We start from the raw sequence: 19,338 nt of genomic DNA on the forward strand, positions 1-19,338 counted from the left end.
TCAGGCTCTATGGCCAGTCCTCTATGCATTTTGCCTCCTAACATTACTAAAAGTCATACTAGGGGCAGGTTGGAACAGGGTTGTCCAACACAGTTCAGCAGAAATGGCACACAATTCTTCAATTTCCTTAATGGATTGGATGGCTTCTGAGGTCCATTCCTGTTTTAAATCTATGGTCCTGCACTAATATATTGTTGGTGGAGTTGTGAACTGATCCAATCATTCTGAGAGCAATTTGGAACTATGCCCAAAAGGCAATCAAACTGTGCATACCCTTGACCCAGCAGTGTCTCTACTGGGTCTGTAACCCAAAAAGATCATTAAAAAAGGGAAAAGAACCCACATGTGCAAAAATGCTTGTAGCAGCCCTTTTTATAGTGTCTAGAAAATGGAAAATGAATGGATGCCCATCAGTTGGAGAATGGCTGAATAAGTTCTGGTATATGAATGTTAAGGAATATTATTGTTATGTTAAAAAATAATTAGCAGGATGTTTTCAGAAAGGCCTGGAGAGACTTACAAACTGATACAAAACGAAGTGATTAGATTCAAGACAACATTGCAATAACAAGATCATGTCATGATCAACTGTGATGGACTTGGCTCTTTTCAACAGTGATATGACTCAAAGCAATTCCAATAGACTTGTGATAGAAACAATCACCTGCATTCAGAGAGAGAACTATGGAGACTGAATATGGATCAAAACATAGCAATTTCACCTTGATTGTCTGCTTAGTTTTTTCTTTCTCATGTTTTCTTCCTTTCCCACCACCCTTTTGATCTGATTTTTCTTCTGCAGCATGACAAATGTGGAAATATGTTTAGAAGAATTACACATGTTTAACTTATAGTGGATTACTTGCTGCCTAGGGAAGGGAAAGAGGGAGAGGGAAAAATTTGAAACACGATTTTGCAGGAGTGAATGTTAAAAACTATCTTTGCAAGTGTTTTGAAAAATAAAAAGCTATTATTATTAAAGTAAGTTAATATGGCCCTGGGATCTTAATGACAATTTCCCAAGGTAAGAGAAAGATTTCCCAAACATTCTAGTTCCACTTAAATGTACTAAATCTCTCATCCATAAACTTATCTAATTCTTCCCTGAACTCTATGATCATAGAATTGGTGTATCAACTGCTGCTGAATAGCCATTCCCTAAAATGAAACCTCATAGAAGAGAAAAGTATCCAAACACGTTGAAAGATATCTCTGATTAAAGGCTGTACTGTAGTGATATGATATGTCTATTTTCAGTTACACTGAGGCAGTGTAACAAATTCTGTAAGAGATTATTTATTGTATCCAATTGGACTTCCTTTATTTGTCCCCAAATTATCTTTTTGAAGGAATATTTCTGGGTCTCATGCTTTTTCTTTGTCAGTTTTCAGATGCTGATCATTTCCCCTATCTTTGGGGGTTTGTTCCTCCTCCACCCACCACCCTCAGTCTGGGTGGCATGATGAAAAGAGATCTGGCTTTGCAGTAAGAGGTTCAGGTGATTTCATTTATCTGACTTTTGGGGATTCCACGTAGGGGTTCTGCAGAGTTACTGGAGAGCTTTGCCATTTCCTTCTCTAGACCATTTTACTCGTTCAGAATTGATAAACAGGGATAAGTGCTTACTTGTCCAGGGTCACACAGCTAGCAATTGTCTGAGGCCATATTTGAACCCAGGAAAATGAGTCTTTCTGATTCTAGACCCTGCACTTTATCTACTGTGCCACTTGGCTGTCCAACAACAATAACTAACATTATTATATAGCCCTTATTGTGTATCAGACTCAGTGCTTAAAAGCCCTTTATAAATAATATTTCATTTGAGCCTAACAATGGTCTCAGGGTGCTATTATTATTCCCATTTTATAGATGAGTAAGCTTAGGAAAAGTGAGTTGCATAGAGTCACACAGCTAGTCTGAGGCCAGATTTGAACTCAGGAAAACGAATCTTCCTGATTTTAGGTCCAACACTCTATCTACTCCACCTCATACCTAGTTACCCTATAGTGAGAGGACTTGGATTCAGATCTCACGTCTGAATTTCCTATGAGCTCACAAATATCATTCAACCTCCCTGAGCCTCAGTAAATGTAAAATGGGTCTCGTCTGTAAAATGAAGGAACTGGACTAGATGGTCTCTATGGTCCCTTCTAGATCTAGACCTATGATGCTAGGATATTATGAATCGTTATTTGTTTTAAGGGGTCATCCCAGCACTTTTTAGTTTATTCAAAGCAAGAAGAATCAATGTCCTCTTGGATTAAAAAGCAGCCTATCAGAGCAGATACAGCATTTGATTGGGAAAATCTGAATTCATCTCAGATACCTACTAGCTGCATGATCCTAGGCAAGTCACCTAACTTATGGAATAGGAATATTAACAATATCTACCTTCCAGAGCTATTGTGAGGATTAAATGTGATGATATACATGAAATACCATAGAAATCTTAAGGAGATATAATATTACTGATGCTTTCTTTATCATACTTTCAACCACCACATGAATAATTATGTAGTTAATCAAACAAGCATTTACTAAGTAACTATTGTGTGCTAGGTAAAGGGGATATAAGAATGCAAATCAAAAAGTCCAGGCCCTTCTTAAGCTCATAAGTTTATATTTTATAGGGGGAAGCAACATATACATATATAAGGAATATAAAAACAGAGGACAATATGAAATGGGGATGATTTCATTGATTAAAACAAACTCCCAGATGAGAAAAGTCCCTCTACCAATGCAAATTGACACCTTCTCTATAATTTAGAGAGATGTCTAGAAAGCAACGAAGTGACTTGCAGTCATTTGCAGAGGGTTGGATATAGGTCAATGTGCAAAAATAGGACCCAAATCCAGATTTTTCTGGTTCCAAAGCTAGCTTCAGTCATAGGTCATACTGCCTCTCCTAAAAAAATAAATACATGATCATTTTGGGGGGGAGCAGAGGATCTCAAAGAGTCAGACGTGACTGAAAAATTGACTGAAATTTTACTGATGGGGGTAGCCAGATAGCACAGTGGATAGAGAACCAGACCTGGAGGAAGGAAGACCTGAATTCAAATTCAGCTTCAGATATTTATTAGCTGGGAGAACTTGGGCAAATCAATTAACCCTGTGTGCCTCAAGTTTCCTCTTCTATAATATGAGGTAGAGAATAAAATGGCAAACTATTATCTCTGCCCCCCCCCCCCCAAAAAAAAAACCAAATAGGCTCATGAAAAATCGTACATGACTGAAAAATGACTGAATAATAATTTTGGGGGTAGGAGTCATCAGCAGCCAAGAAAAGAGGCAAAACCTATTGTAGGATATGGCTTTTGAGCTAAATTTTGAAGGAAATTAGAAATTTTAGGAAACAGAAATGATATCTATTTCTCTATCTATGCCCAGTTTCCTTAATTAATCTCTAAGATCCATTAGGGCAAGGAACAATTATTTAGTCTTTGTTTTTCTCCCCCCTCCTCCCAGCTCCTGGCCCAGGCCCAGGCCCAAGCCAAAATGAGCTCTCTCAATTGTTTTGAATGAAAGCTCAGTGAACTGTGAACCCCAGTCATGCAAAGGAGGAGGGAGAAGGAGGGAATGCTCTGTAGCTCCAAGGACAAGGGGATAGAAAGGGTTGCCCCAGGAAAGAGAAGGGTGAGATCCCAGGACAGCATTCTCTACTCCCCACCCCCCACATTCCAGTTTTATGGAGGACAGTCTAAAGTCTGAATCTCAGTAACTATCCACACAGAGGCTGGAAGGGCTGGTCTTCAGGCACTTCCCGGTAGACAATGGAGACAGAGCCGGGCTTGTTCTCTCCCAAGTGGCCACTCACTTTCCCTGAGGCCAAGTTCGCTCCCAGTGGAAGGGAGAAGCACACCCCCAACAGACATCAGACCCCACCTCCAACAGCTCTTCCAGGCCGAGCTCACTGGACTCAACTGTTTAATTTCATTGAATAAATCACCCGAAAAATTGCCACATTGTCAGCGGAAATGACTGATTAGACTGGAAAATAAGTCTCCAAAGCCTGTAAAATAAAGCTCCCATTGTACCTTTGTGTTTATTTTCCAACAGGAAACCAGGACCCAGGCCTGGGTCCGGCTTGTCACAAAGGCACCTCGGTGGATGAAAGCAAGCTGGGGGCATGCCGGAGGCTCCTTGGCCCTGGGGCAGCTTGGTTAGAAAAGCCTCAAGCTATTACCTGGCTCTGTAGAGGATGGGATCAAAAACAGGGTGAGAAGGGTTTGAGGGTTGGTTGTTGGGGTTTTTTAGATCAACCCAAAACACATTAATCTGTCAGTACCAAAAGGAAAGAGGGTGGGGGTTCATCCATAATGGAGCATATCAGATTAATTCAAGGTCATTAATTCTGGCTCATTATTGGACAATTGGTAGAAGCAGCTGAAAGGAAAATGGACCTCCATCTGTCCCTAATGTGTTTGTTCATGGAATCCCATGGTCAAGGTTGTGTCTCTGAACCTTGTCTCTCTGCTTTAGGGCAACGGAAACAGCCTCAGATGGATTGAGGGGAGGGGCTAGTTGTCAATGAAACCTGCTGGAGAGACTTTACCATGTGTCTGCTCTGTGCTATACTTTTGACTTGCCTTAGAGAAATATTGTAAATAAAAATCCAGCATTTCTACCCCATATGTGTATACTTATCCACATACACTGTACAACTGACTGCTCCCCTCAGGGAATAACAATAATAATACTTATTGTTATAGCTCAAATTCCTATAAACTCTTAAAGTTGGCAAAGCCCTTTACATATCTCATTTGACACAAACTTATTGTTTTCTCGAAGAGGACCATGACATTAGGGACATGATGCCATGACATGCAAATGAATTGGATTTCAGTGAGGGAGGCTATGCAAGGGCACACTTTCTCCCCCAGGGCCATCTGGGCCCAGTGGCCAGACATAGATGAGGATGACTGGAGATGGTTCTGGATACAATGGGAGCCCTTGGCCTTTTTAAACTAAACTCTATAACATATCTCAATCTGAGGTTAATCAGATTGCTTAGTGCTTAAGGCTAGGTAAGAACTGAGGCAAAAATTGACCTTTTTCACTTTATCAAAAACCAATCAAATAAGCACAAATCTAAATAAATAAATCTGAGAGGGATTTAAGTGTTTATTGATTTTTGGTTGTTCAGTCTTTTTAAAATCATATCCAAGTCTTCATGACCCCATGGTACAAACATAAGGACACAGATTTAGAACTCAGAAGGGATTTTTAGTCCAACTAGTCCAATTCTCTCTCTCTTTTTTAAACCTTTTTTTAATTAAAGCTTTTTATTTTTTCAAAACATATGCATGAATAATTCTGCAACATTAGTCCTTGCAAAAACCTTGTGTTCCAGATTTCCCCACCTTCTCCCACCCTTCTTCCCCTAGATGGCAAATAGTCCAATATATGTTAAATATGATAGAAATATATGTTAAATCCAATATATGCATACGTATTTATACAATTATCTTGCTGTACAAGAAAAATCAAATCAAACCAGAAAAAAATAATGAAGAAAATAAAATGAAAGCAAATAACAACAGAGTTAGAATGCTATGTTGTGAACCATACTTAGTTCCCAACCAATCCTCTCGTTTTACAAAGGAGGAGACTGAAGTTCAGAAAAGTTAGGTGACATTTTTCAAGGTCGCAAAGGCACAAAGTAGCTGAATTAGGTTTCATATTCTGGCCCAAATGATTGCAAGACTAGCCCAATTTCTACTGACATTGAATGATTAGCAAAGTGTAATCTTCTACTCACATGATGTCATCTGGGACCTTGCCTAACAGGATTATGGAGCAATAGAAAGAACATGAGTTTGGTACAAACCCTTTACCCATGTACTCTTAGGCAAATCACTTTGTGTCCATCTGGGCCTGTTTCCTCATCTGTAAACAAGGGGATAGAATAGCTAGCTTCTAATATCCCCTTCTGGCTTTGAACTTGTGATCCTGAATAGGTGAGGCAAAATAAACATATTACCCCTAGATCTCTCTCTCTCTGTCTCTTGTCTCATACACACACACACACACACACACACACACACACACACACACACACACACCCTTCCTCTGCCGGCTTCTCCAAATACTTAACCAATATTCTTTCATGAAGAAATGAGTTAATGAGTCCCAAAAAAAGCTGTGAGGGGTGGAGAAAGAAGCATTCCCTTCAGTGGGAAGCAGACCTGGCTGAGCACTCCTACAGAAGCCCTCCCCTAAGTATCAGCATCATAACGGCTCTGCAGGTAAAGGAGATGGGTCAATATGCCAAGAAGATGCCTTAGTCATGACTTTACTGGCTGGCTTACTCATTACTCACCAACAAAATAACCCAAATGGGGAGAAGTAATAGGATACTACTCTTATTTGTCCCTTTGCTTTCTCGCTTCTATCCTTGCTCTCCTCCACCTTTTTTAAAATGTTAGAATCATAAAATGTTAGAAAGGAAAGAGATTTTTAAAAATTAAATTAAAAAAAAAAAAAAAGAAAGAAAGGAAAGGGATTCTGGCTATAATCTGGCAAATCTCCTCATTTTTATAAATGAGAAAACTAAGGTCTAAATGAACAAAGGAAAGTACATCCAGGCAATAAAACTGGGAAGAGGGACTCAGCTCCTATGATTTTTTAATTTGATGTTTTCTTGGTTGCCTCTTCTTTTTTTCAGAACCTATTCCCTTTTTTCTCAATGTACTATTTTCTGATTATCTCTCTTGCTTTATCCTCTATAGACCAGGCTCAGTATCATTGAATCCTAACACTAATGCCCCTTTCTACAAAACAACCAGTGTCCTACTTTAGTTTCCAGCATGTAACTTAGAAAGTATGTTACTCACCATAGGTAAAATATAGGATATTTAATATCAAGGTTAGATAAAACTTCCAGAGCAAGCAGGAGCCCAGAGACATCAGTATTGATTTTTAGTCTTATCTCACACTTCATTCATCTACCAGGACACTACAGCCTCATGACACAGATATCTTGCCAAATGCCCTCCTGAAGTCTCTCCCCCGCCCTCCCCCACCCCTTTTCCCTCACCAGGAGCAGAGACTCTCCAGATTAGATTTCTTAAAGACCAGTTCTCCATTTCCACCCTCTGTGCCCAGGGGACTTAATCTCAGTTGGGTCATTTCTGGATTGGAAAAACCTGAAATCGAGGTTCATTCAGAGTTCTAGTGACTGCTCAGAGCTCTGGGATTCCAGCTGTCATTCCCACAATGGTGAGGAAATATTGGTCTCACTCCTGCCAAAATGCAGTGAAGAGAGTTCCATGGTACCATATGGTCCTTTCCCTTGTGACACTGCAAAGAGAGACAGCATCCTTCAGAGCACAGATGTCCTTCCTTCCTCATCACACTGAGTTTCTAGGCATATCATAGAATTCAGAGATGAAAGGGACTTTGAGTTAGCATCTAGTCGAAGTTTTCCATTTTACCTAAGGTCCATTTTACAGATGAGAATTCTGAAAACTAAATGACTTGCCTAAAATCACACAAATAGCAAGTTAGCAACATTTGGCCTGAAATCCTACAAACATGGTTTCTATGGCTGTGAATTCTGGCTTTATACTTGACTCATAATAATCCTTCTGTCTGGTATGCTCTCTCTAACCCCATACCTGCCTTCTTGGATAAATTCTACCCCAACCATAAAGACTCAGATGGAATGAGGCAGCTAGATGTTGAAGTGATTAGGAGACTACATCTGAATTCAAATTTGATCCCAAATTCTTACAAGGCAAATCAATTTCTGCCTGCCTTAGTTTCCTCAATTGTATAATGGGGATAAAATAACAGCACCTACCTCCAGGATTCTTGCATGGATTACATAAGTTAATATTTGTAAAGTGTTTAGCATAGTGCCTGGCATGTAGTAAGACTTAATAAATACTTGTTTCTTTTTATAATGCCTCCAAGCCTACATGTCAGGTGATAATTAATAAATGAGGTAGGCAGTTAAATACAATAATAAGTGCTCTGGCCCTGGAATTAGAGGACATATTCAAATTCTACCTCTAAAGCTCATTCCCGTGTGAGCAAAATCATTTAACCCCTCTGACTTCATTCTCGTCTGTAAAAAAGGAAATTAGAGTAGATGGCTTCTAAACAAGTTTCCAGAGCTAGTTCTAGAAATGGGACAGAAGGGGAAGAGGAGAGAAGAGGCAAATTAATCTAATAAAAGGAGTCTGGGCCTGGGTTCCCATCCTCACTCCAACATTAATTTGAAGTTAATTCATCCCTGCAGATCTTGGTTTCCTCATCTGTAAAATGGAGGTACTTGCTTAGCCCTACAGAAATAGGAATATTGTGAGAATCAAACAAGATAAAAGATTATAAAAGTGTTTCCAGGATGTTTTCAGGTGATGATTTCAAGTGTTTTCTTCAATATTTGCCTGTTAAATCCCAGGTCACAATGACCTCTCCTCTTAGAGGCCCTTAGAACTATTACACTCAGAATTGAACAATAGGGGACTTCATTACACATTATTATGAATACATGTAGTTTTAAGTATTCTGAAAATAGAGGACATACTGCTCAAGAGTAGGGCACCAATCTTGCTCAATTTTTTCCCCTCCCTTCCAACACAACAGAGACTCAGAAAATGGACTGGATATAGAATTTCTTTTCAATAGACAACTCATTGTGTTGTGTGTGTGTGTGTGTCTATTACCAATATACAATTGCTCTGCAATTGAAATTTTATAAAAGGATAGTTTTTGTCTTTTTTTTTAAAGAGAGCTTTTAACCTGAGATGTATGGTCTTTTATTTTATACATTTAATAACATTATTCTAAGACAAAGGCTTTATTTCAACCAAAGGGTTCCATGACATACGTAAAACAGTTTAAAAAATAAGAGTTTTTTTTGAAAACTGAGGGGGTCAGGAAGCCAGTATGTATCACAGACCAGATTTGAACCCCAAGTCTTCCTAAGCATTGAAGTCAGCTCTTTTACCATATACCACATTGCTTCTCCCTTGTCATGCTAGCTCACTCAAATTCAAAAAATGCCAAAGACTTGTCAATTTAAACACCATGACACATTCCAACTCCCCTCCTTCCTCTAGAACCTTAACAAGCTACCAGGGAACATTGCTCATTGGCAAGGCTAGGCACTCTAATACAAAGGCTTTCTTTTTTTTTTCTTTGTTTTTTATTAAAGCTTTTGATTTACAAAACATATGCATGAATAATTTTTCAACACTAACCCTTGCAAAACCTTGTGTTCCAAAATTTCTCCTCCTTCCCCCCACTACCTCCCCTAGATGGCAGGTAATTCAATATATGTTAAATATGTTAAAATACATGTTAAATCTAATATATGTATACATATTTCCACAATTATCTTGCTGCACAAGAAAAATCAGATTAAGAAGAAAAAAAAATAAACTGAGAAAGAAAAAAAATGCAAGCAAATAATAACAGAAAGAGTGAAAATGCTATGTTGTGATCCACACTCAGTCCCCACAGATCTGACTGGCTATAGATGACTCTCTTCATCACAAGATCATTGGAACTGATCTGAATCATTTCATAGCTGAAAAGCGCCATGTCCATCAGAACTGATCATCCTAATACAAAGACTTTCATGTAAACTCTGGGCTAAACCTACCATGGGCAGTGACTGTGTCTCAGCTTCTTCAGTTCCTTTCTCCAACTGGATAACTAATACCTATGAGGGCATTGACATGAATGGAGTCTGCTTACCTGCACTAAGTACTGAGTGATCATCCACCATCTTAGTCACATAGGTATCAGGGTCCACACAAAAGTCACTGGAACCCTAGAGCAAGGGGAAGGAAGGTAATGAAGATGTTAAAAGATTGCCACGAAAAATGGAACAGGGGCCTTGGAAATAAGGGTCCCTACATCCCAGGCCCAGATTTTACTAAGCTGTCCCTGGAAAGAAAGCAACTTGCTACATGAATTCACACTGTATTATGTATAAAGGCGCATGCATATGTATAAGTGCCCATATCCCTCTTGGGGATGTGTAAAGGGCCACCCAAAGCAATGACTCACAAATGGCAGAATTTCAGACCTTTTGACAGATAACTGGAAAAATCTGAGGGTAGGCAGGCCGTTTCCAAGACTTTCTGCCAAGTTATGAAATGATCCAACCAAATGATTCTGGAGAGCAATTTGAACTCTGCCCAAAGAGCTATAAAACCATGCATACCCTTTTTATCCAGCAGAGCCTTTATTGGATCTGTATCCCAAAGAGGGGAAAGGACCCACACATGCAGAAATGTTTGTGGCAGTCCTTTTTGTGTGGCAAAGAATTGGAAAATGAATAGATGCCAATTAATTGGGGAATGGCTGAATAAATTATGGTGTATGAAAGTAATGGAATATTATTGTTCTATAAAAATGATGAACAGGCAGATTTTAGAAAGACCTGAGAAGATTTACATGAACTGAGTGAAACAAGCAGAACCAGGAAAACATTGTATATAGCAAAAGCAAGATTGGACTATGTCAACTATGACAGACTGGGTTCTCAGCAGTTCAGTATCCAAGGCAATCCCAATAAACTTTGGATGGAAAATGCCATTCACATCTAGACAGAGAACTATGCAGACTGAATATTAATCAACACATGCTATGTTCATTTTTTTTTCTCGTGGTTTTTCCCTTTTGTTCTAATTTTTCTCTCCCAAAATTATTCATATGGAAATATGTAAAAATGAATGTACATGTATAACACACACAAAAAAAATGTTATTTTACATATAATTGGGGAAAATAAAAATTAAGGGAAAAAAAAAACTTTCCATCAGTATAGTCAGCCTCAGAGTGACATTTAGGGAAAAAGAATATGACGTTAGCATCAGATCACTTACCACAGAGACTGCAAGCTCAAGCCCTAGGGATCCCCAGCTGATCACCAAGGCTAACACACCCAGCAAACACACCCTAAAGAAAAAGACAAGTACATGACATGTCAGGAGGGTCCCACATCCAGTTTGACAGCTATAGTTCCCTAGCCAGCTACTCCACGTGGGATGATTTCCCAAATTTGGGGAGAAATAAAATCTGATTCCTGGTAGAAGCTGGGTAATGGGAAATGAGAGCTTTATTTGTTATAGAATTGGATCATATTTGCCTTCACTAAGAATTTTCACATAGTAAATAATGTCTGGCCATAGTTAAAACCATGGCCTGGTTCAGAGAAGCTAGCTTTTCCTCTGTGCTCAGTCCTACTCGCTGACTCCCACAAATAAACCTAGCTTAAGAAGCCTTCTGCTCTGGGTGTGGGGAAAGTATTCCTTCATTTATCCCAGCCATTTGTGCATATTCCAGTTGTCCACAGCTGGGCCAGGTTCCAGCACAGACTATATGACTTGGAAGAAATGGGAGTGGCCAGAATTTTGCTCATACTCCCATTCAAGTCACTCCCTTTCTAAAAAGTTAACCTACCCTCAAAAGATCCTCATTTCTCATTATTGGGGGCAACTGTGGTGTGCACAAGACATACCCTTTTCAACCCCCAAGGCAAAATCTTGGTCTTTGCCAAAACAGCTGCACAAAACTCTGCTTGCTTACAAAGCAGCTAGCAGAGTGATTGACTACTTGGAAGCATTCAGCCAAAAAGGAAATGCTGCTGAGCGCAGGACAGCATATACGTGGCGTGGAAAAAGGAGAGAGCCAGACTGCCAAAATGATGAGTCTCTCTCCAGACCTGGCTAAGACTTCCATATATTTCATTTACTTCCCCTATGGTGAATACCAATTTTAAAATGAGGTAAGAAGGGCAGGAGATGGTATGAACAAAGGCATAAGCTATCATTTCTTTAGCTGTCTTTCAGTCTTTCTCTTCTACAGGTCATAAGCTAGGGTTCCCAAGGGACATGACATTCAAAGCTTCCAGCCCTAGTTTATAGGTACCCATTAAGGAATGGAAAAGAAGAGGGATGCAACAAGAATTTTCACTTGCAACCATTTCAAATATTAAGAGGCCCTAGCATTGTGCTAGGGTCTGCAAAGACAAAAACCAAGTATTCCATATTTTTAAAAAATATATGTATGTATACATATATACACATACATATGTATACATGTATATATGTGTGTGTGCTTATATATACATGCATATATGTGTGTGTGTGTGTGTGTGTGTGTGTGTGTATGTGTGTATCTATCAATCACATGGCCTCATGGAGCTTGCATTCTATTGAAAAAAGAAACAGAAAATATGGCAGAAGGAGCTTTGGGGTTGGATTCTTGGAGTCCCTCTGGCAAGTTAGGGAGGTCATTTAAGCTCAGGAAATAGACCCAGTCTTGGGACCTCCTGTGATAGTTACTGGCTATGTGACAAAGGCAAGACATTTAATCTGCCCGAAGCAACTCTTTAAGTCAACAAATTGCAAAGATGCCAATTTATACTATATATATATATATATATATATATATATATATATATATATACATATATATGTATAGGAGTTTTCTAGGAGTTAGTTCTAGATACCAGTGAAATCCCAGATTTAGATGTCCTTTCTAAGAACATTGTAAGCGATCAAATAAATTAAGAGATATGAAAAGTGCTTTATAAACATGCCAGTCATTTCAGGCAGATAGTGTTGGTTTCTTAGTTAAAGAACAAAACAAATTTTTAAAAACCCTGGGCTCTCCAATTATACTTGAGCCAAGAATAGGAGCTTAAAGCAAAAACCTCCATTATGTCTATGTCTCATGTACAAGAGATCTTTCTGTTCTTTCCAACAAAATGTTTAGAACTGTGGATTCACAAACATTCTGTGGGACAGGAAGAATACACAGCACTGCGGAGACCCACAATCTTACTTGGTCTGTTTCCTTTTCTGAAAAATAACAGGGGATTACTTCTTTAACGAGACTGGAGACAGCAGGTGTGAAATAAGACCTTTACTGTCAGACACAGTTGAGCTTTACTAGTTGGTTCTGCTGACCTGACTTCCCCCTCCTCCTTCCTTTTCTTATTTCATTTCTGCTCAAAGTGAAGATCTGACAGGTTGTGGGGTAAGAGCATTTTCATAAATTAAGGGAAGGTATAAAAACAAAAAAGTATCAACAAAAATATTATTTTAAAACAGGAAGTAGCAGTTGGAATAAAGCTTCTTAAACTGTGGGTTATGACCCCATATGGGATTGTGTAATTGAACATGGGGGTCACGGAAAGTATGATTTACAAATCATATAATTTCATAAATTATAAACTCGTGAATGTTTGATCTATATATGTATATACCCAGGGTCATATAATAATTTCACAGCTGAAAAGGGCTCAAGAGTGTAAAAAGTTTAAGAAGCTCTGCAATAAATAGATGAACTCCAAGGTTTCTTCTGGTTCTAGAATGATAGCTTATCTTTCCCAGCCCAACCAATCTCTGCTGAAAAACTAAAGGCAATATGTGGGGTTTTAAGTTTTTACTATATAGAGATTACAAAGATAATCAATTATATTGAGATAGTTATCAAAAGATTTTTAAAAACAGGTTCACAAACTCCAGGTGAGGGAATCTCTGCTCATAAAGGAATATTTTTTTCCAAATTTAAAACCCAACCAAGTCCCTAGAGAATATCTTTATTGGAATTTCTTTTCTATAATCTTTTGGGGTGCTAGGAATCTGGCAGTCAGTCCCATTAATAGTTAGGATCAACCTAAGGCCTGATGAAAATTAATTGACTGGTGAGATCAAAGCAATCCACAGCCATCCCTCCACCCACCAGCAGACACCTTCCCACCCCAAATCTGCTGAGCTTTATCTCAAGCTCCCCAGGACATACCCTACAAGGATGGCCTTGGAATTCCTGATGAGTCCAAATAGCACGAGCAAACAGATCAAGACATCAAAAAGGAGGAGGCCCAGGTATCCCAGCCACCTGAGGATGAGGAAGAAGACAGATACAGGCTTTCTGAGAATACCAGTACTGCTAAGACACAGGCTGCCCATTGCCTGCATCAGCCAGGATAAATATGCCAACCTTAAGAGAAACTGATTGCATTTCTTTTTAGTTTTTCTTTCTCAATATGGGGCATTCCCACCCCTGTTACAAAATTAAAACTTCCCTTTCCCACTTTCCCTTTTCCAACTCCTATTTTTTTAGATTTCTATCTTTAGTTATAGGAGAAAAAGGTACCAACCTTAATTTTATAATAAAGTTTAGAAACCTATTATGTTACTCCTTCAAGGAGATATTTTAAAAGAATGTATCAGTAGTGCTCTTCATCCTAAGGAATGACTGCCTTAATGGGAGTTCTTAACCAATTTTTTTTTTTTAAATGACCTGGACCTTTCTGGTAGTCTGATGAAGTCTAGAGATCCTTTTTCAGATTAATGTTTTTAAATAAATAAAATACATAAAATAACAAAAGAAACAAGAATATTAAAAATGCAATCTTTTTTTTTTTCCAATCCAAATTCATGGACCCCCTAAAATCTATCCACAGGCTCCTTAGGAGTCCACAGACTGAGAATTAAGAACACTTGGTCTAAATAGCAAATTTCCATGCAGAGAAAGGAACAGAAGGAAAGCCAAAAGTAGGCCAGCTTTGAAACTTACAGGTTTGAACTTCCTGTTGTTGTTATTGGTTGTTTTATGTGCAACTTTTCATGACCCCATTTTTAGGTTTTTGGCAAAGTTTGACATTTCCCTCTCTGATTCATTTTACAGATGAGGCAAACAGACTTAAATGCCTCACCCCAAGGTCACACAGCTAGGAAGTGTCTGAGGCAGATTTGAACTCAGGAAAATTCTAAGCCGGTGCTCTATCCATTTTGCCATCCAGCTGCCCTTGAACTTCCATATTTACCATCAAAAAAAAAGGCAAATTGTACATAACAGGGATCTATAGTCTTACATACAATTCTCTTTTTCTATTTTACTGTGCATCTGAAAGGCTGCTTGGTGGTATAGTGCACAAAGTGTTGGGACTGAGTTGAGGAATCATCTCCCTGAGATCAAATCTGGCCTCAGATACTTCCTAGCTATATGATTCTGGGCAAGTCATCTCACCTATTTGTCTCAGTTCCTTATCTATAAAATGAGGTGGAGAAGGAGAAGCTAGAGACTACAATTGATCTTTGTCCCTAAATGGGTCATAAATAGTCAGACATGAATGAAAAACTATTGAAAAACAAAGAGTATTTGGAAATGTCCATTCTATTTGGTACATGTTAAATTCAAAATAAAAAAAAATTTTAAGTGAATTTTAGACTTCAGCGGGAGAGATCTTTGTTAGCAGATACTTTACCAAGAACCAATAATGTCACAATAGGCCTACTCCTCCAATCTCTGACAGCTAAATATTTTGAATCTTCGAGTTATTAAAACACAGGGAAATCTGAAGTGGCCTGATCTTCCCAGGGCTTAGGGTCTACCCTGAGGAACAGGGAGAAACAACTTACATTAAAAGACAAAGGACCAGGCAGAAATTATAAAGGCTGGTACTCCCACCAAGCTAGAGGTCCCCTAGAATTGATCTCAGCCTCTATCAATGTCATGTCCAGTGAAAAACAAGGTAGAAGAGAATTGGAGTGGGCAAATACAGGTAAGCAGTGCTCAGAACAGAGAGCTGAAGAAAACAAAAAAGCAGATCTCCTCCCTGGCTCCATCCCCAAAGCCTCCATCTCCTTCCAATGTAGCTACTCCATTCCCACGCTCACCAGGAGGCTGCTGGGGTCAATCCTCTTCCTGGCCCCTCTCTCCTTGGTCCCACTCCCTCCTCACTCTCTGCTTCTGCCCATCCAGAAATTTTTTCCTAGCCCCCACTCAATAAACCAAGAACAAGAAAGGACGAACATCTTTGTTATTGGTGCCCAAAGCCAGCCTGGTGGAGGAAAATAGACCTCAGAGGGCAGCTGCTCTAACTTCCCAGCCACTCTGGGCCAGAGCTTAAGAGAAAGCTGTTCTTACCTATACCAGTCATAGAGGTCAACCTGCACAGCCAGATCCTCCAGTGATACTGCACTGTTCTTCCAGAAGGGGATCTCAGTGGTCTGCCGCACCAAGTCATACAGAAGCCCCTGGAGCTTCTGGACAATGTGCAGATAATCAGTGTGCTTCGTGTAGAGCTTCTCCAGGGTCTGAAGGCTGGTCTCCACTGTCTGATTGAGGGCTATTGTGGTATCTGTCACCTGAGAAGGAGAAATTGAGGCAAAGAGATTAGGGAGACAGAGGATAGGACAGATGATGAGTTCTGTCTGGGTGAGCAATGGAGTAGGGACAAGGATAGAACTGGTCCTGGGGCAAGTTTTAGAAACATACCACCTCAATAAGGTATTTTTATTTAGAAAGAGGATACCAATAGTTTTGTTGGGGGACTAGGGAAGTCAATTTGAAAAACTGGGAAATTAATATCTCTTACTCTATGAAAAAATGGGATGTAACGAGGCAATTAAGTGAAGAAGTAAATAGAGTGCTGGATTTGGAGTCAAGAAAATCTGCATTCAAATTTAGCCTCACACACTAACTGCAGCCCTGAACAAGTCACTTAAGACAGTTCGACCTGAGTTCAAATCTGACCTCAGATACTTACTCGATGGGTCACCTTGAGCAAGTATGCTTTATGTATAAAATGGAGACAATAATAGCACCTACTTCCTGGGTTGTGAAGAGAAAATGTTATAATATTTGAAGAGCTTGACAAATCTTAAGCCACTGTATAAATGCTAGCTATTATTAGTTAATGGTGGGAAGAGTGCTGGATTTTATGCCTCTGAGTAAATCACTTCTCCCTAAGACATAGCTCATGTGAGGAGGGTACTTTAGGTAATCTTGAAGGCATAGGATGAGAGAGATGAAGGACACCTCAGAGGCCACTGAGTACAAGGCTCTCCCCCATTCTGAAGGCAGAAAAATTAGGGCTGAGGAAAATAAAATGGATTACCTAAAGTCACAAATATAGTTTAGAAGAATTACACATGTTTAATCTATATCAGATTGCCATTTTGAGGAGGAGAGAGGGAAAGAGAGGAAGAAAAATTTGGAACACAAGGTTTTGCAAAGGTAAATGTTAAAAACTATCTTTGCATGGATTGGGAAAAATAAAATACTATAATTAAAAAAAGAAAAGAAAAAACAGTCACAAATAAAGAATCAGAAGAGGAATCTGAATCCATATTAAATAAGCTCATGTAAGATTATAGATCTGGGGCTGAAAGAAACCTTGAAACCCACTTTAATCTAACTATTGTATAGATGAGGTAGATGAAGCATAGTGGATAAAGCACTGGATTTGGAATCAGCAAGGGCTGAGTTCAAGTTTGACACTTAATAGCTGTGTTACCCTAGGCAACTCTTAACCCTGTTTGTATCCATTTCTTCATCTGTAAAATGAGTTGGAGAAAGAAGTGGCAAATCACTCCAGTATCTTTGCTAAGAAAATCCCAAATGGGATAATGAAGAGTTGGACATGACTGAAAAATGATTGAACAACAGCTGAAGCTCAGGGAGGGTGACTTGCCTAAAGTCACAGAAGTAATAATTATCATAGGACTTCAACTTAAGTCATCAGATTATAGGTCTAGAATTAAAAGGGACCTAGAAGGTGACCATCTAATCCAACCCCCTTGTTTTACAGATAAGGAAACTGAGGCTTAGGTTAAGTCAACCGTCCAACATCATACATGAAACATATATCAGAATCTGGACTTGAATCCAGCTCCTTTGACTCCAGGGTCAGCATTCTTTTCTGTCCAACATTTAACTTTCTTCTATTCAGAAGTCCCTGAGAGAAGAAGGGAGTGATCACTTGCTTCATCTAGAGGTCAGGAATAAGTAAGGAAAAATGGAAGCCCTCTATGCTCACCCCAATCCAGGAACTTCAAAGACCTGCTATTCAGTTAATATTAAATCTGTTACTTAAACAAAACTACTCATTAAAGAGTTTCTTCTGACTATTAAAAAGGCAAAAATCTTGTCATTGCTTTTCTCAGGAGTGTTAGCCATCCTATTCACACACCTCCTCTTTTCTCTCTCACACTCCTACAAAACTCACCTTTCCCTCTCACTTCTACAATTGCCACCTCTCTTTTACACATCCATCCATCCCTCCCCACTTCTTCTATTTATGCAAATCTATCTCTGTCTCTCCCAGTCTGCTTTTGTCTTTCTTCATATATCAGAAGATCATGGAACCAGAGCTAGAAGATACCTCTGACTATCATTTAATCCAATCCTTTTGTTTTACAGTAAGGAAACTGAGGCTTATAGAGATTAAATGATTTGTCCAAAGTCACAAGGGTGGGATGAATCAAAGATGGAATTTGAACTCCCTTCCTCAATTTCAGAGCCAATGTTTTTTCCATTAAATTTTCCAGTATAATTATATTATTATTTAACATATTATATGTTATAATAAAACATTTAACCTATGTTATAGGCTATATATTACATTTCATCATTTCCATAATGATAATTACATTCTTATATAACAACTATATGTTATTACACACACACACACACACACACACACACACACACACACACTTAATTTTTTCCCACATAAAACTAAATCTCCCACTAGTCTTACTCACAAATACTCTAAACCTCACTTCCCTACATCTCCCCCTCACACAACACACTGTCAGTGAAACATATCCTTTGATTGGCAAACTGCAGCACTCTCAGCATGAGGCTTCTTGGGAATGGGAAGAAAGAAAACAGCAAACTCTCTATCTCACCAAGTATTGGCAACCCTCATTCTGAAGGCCAGAATGGAGAGATGAGCTGAACATCCTTCAAAGAGATGGCTTCTCTTGCTCTCCCCGCCAACCCTACAGCTAGTTCCCAGGCCCATTCTTCCCCTAACTTACCCGATCCTGGACTCCAGCCACTGTGCGGTTTGCATGGCGAAGTGAATATGTGACCCGGTGAATGCCGTCACTGGTCTCTCCATTGCCATAGAATCCCACTGCGATGCCAGCACTAAGAAGAAGTTGAGGAGCTGGTTAGGAAAATGCTATTCACCCAAGAATTGACAAGCTCTCTTTCTCTCTCTTCCACCAGGAATAGCCTTCCTGTCATATGAGCTGAAAATACAGTTAAGAAAACAGAGGAAGCCAAGGTAAGACTCCTCAGCCTTCTAGAGGGACCAACTGACTTCACCTCCAGGTAACAGGAACTATAAATATCCAAAAGGGAAGGAATTTAAATCAATCAAATAACAAATATTTATTGATGGCCCACTAAATGTAAAGGGCCAGGGTGGTAGGCCATTTGTAAAACATAAAACAAATTAAATGACAATTTGTGGAGTATTTTAAAAGTCTACAAAATGCATTAAATTGCAGTCAACAAGCTTTTAGTACATGCTACCTTTGTGTCAGGCACTGAGGAAGAGCTTGGAAT

The 19,338-nt window shown here is 39.1% G+C and overlaps 1 protein-coding gene across 1 annotated transcript in view; it reads right to left on the reverse strand.

The window, feature by feature from the left end:
• TTYH3 (tweety family member 3) overlaps positions 1–19,338 on the reverse strand; it is a 180,964-nt gene that overhangs the window by 41,959 nt on the left and 119,667 nt on the right. Inside the window, exons 3-7 of the mRNA XM_074281175.1 lie at positions 18,804–18,915; positions 15,904–16,124; positions 13,774–13,869; positions 10,848–10,920; positions 9,712–9,787 (exon numbers count right to left, since the gene is read on the reverse strand). Of these exons, the coding sequence (XP_074137276.1) occupies positions 9,712–9,787; positions 10,848–10,920; positions 13,774–13,869; positions 15,904–16,124; positions 18,804–18,915 (578 nt within the window). The remainder of the gene's footprint in view (positions 1–9,711; positions 9,788–10,847; positions 10,921–13,773; positions 13,870–15,903; positions 16,125–18,803; positions 18,916–19,338) is intronic.

Source organism: Sminthopsis crassicaudata, chromosome 1 (assembly GCF_048593235.1).
Source record: "Sminthopsis crassicaudata isolate SCR6 chromosome 1, ASM4859323v1, whole genome shotgun sequence".
Classification (NCBI taxonomy): Eukaryota; Metazoa; Chordata; class Mammalia; order Dasyuromorphia; family Dasyuridae; genus Sminthopsis; species Sminthopsis crassicaudata.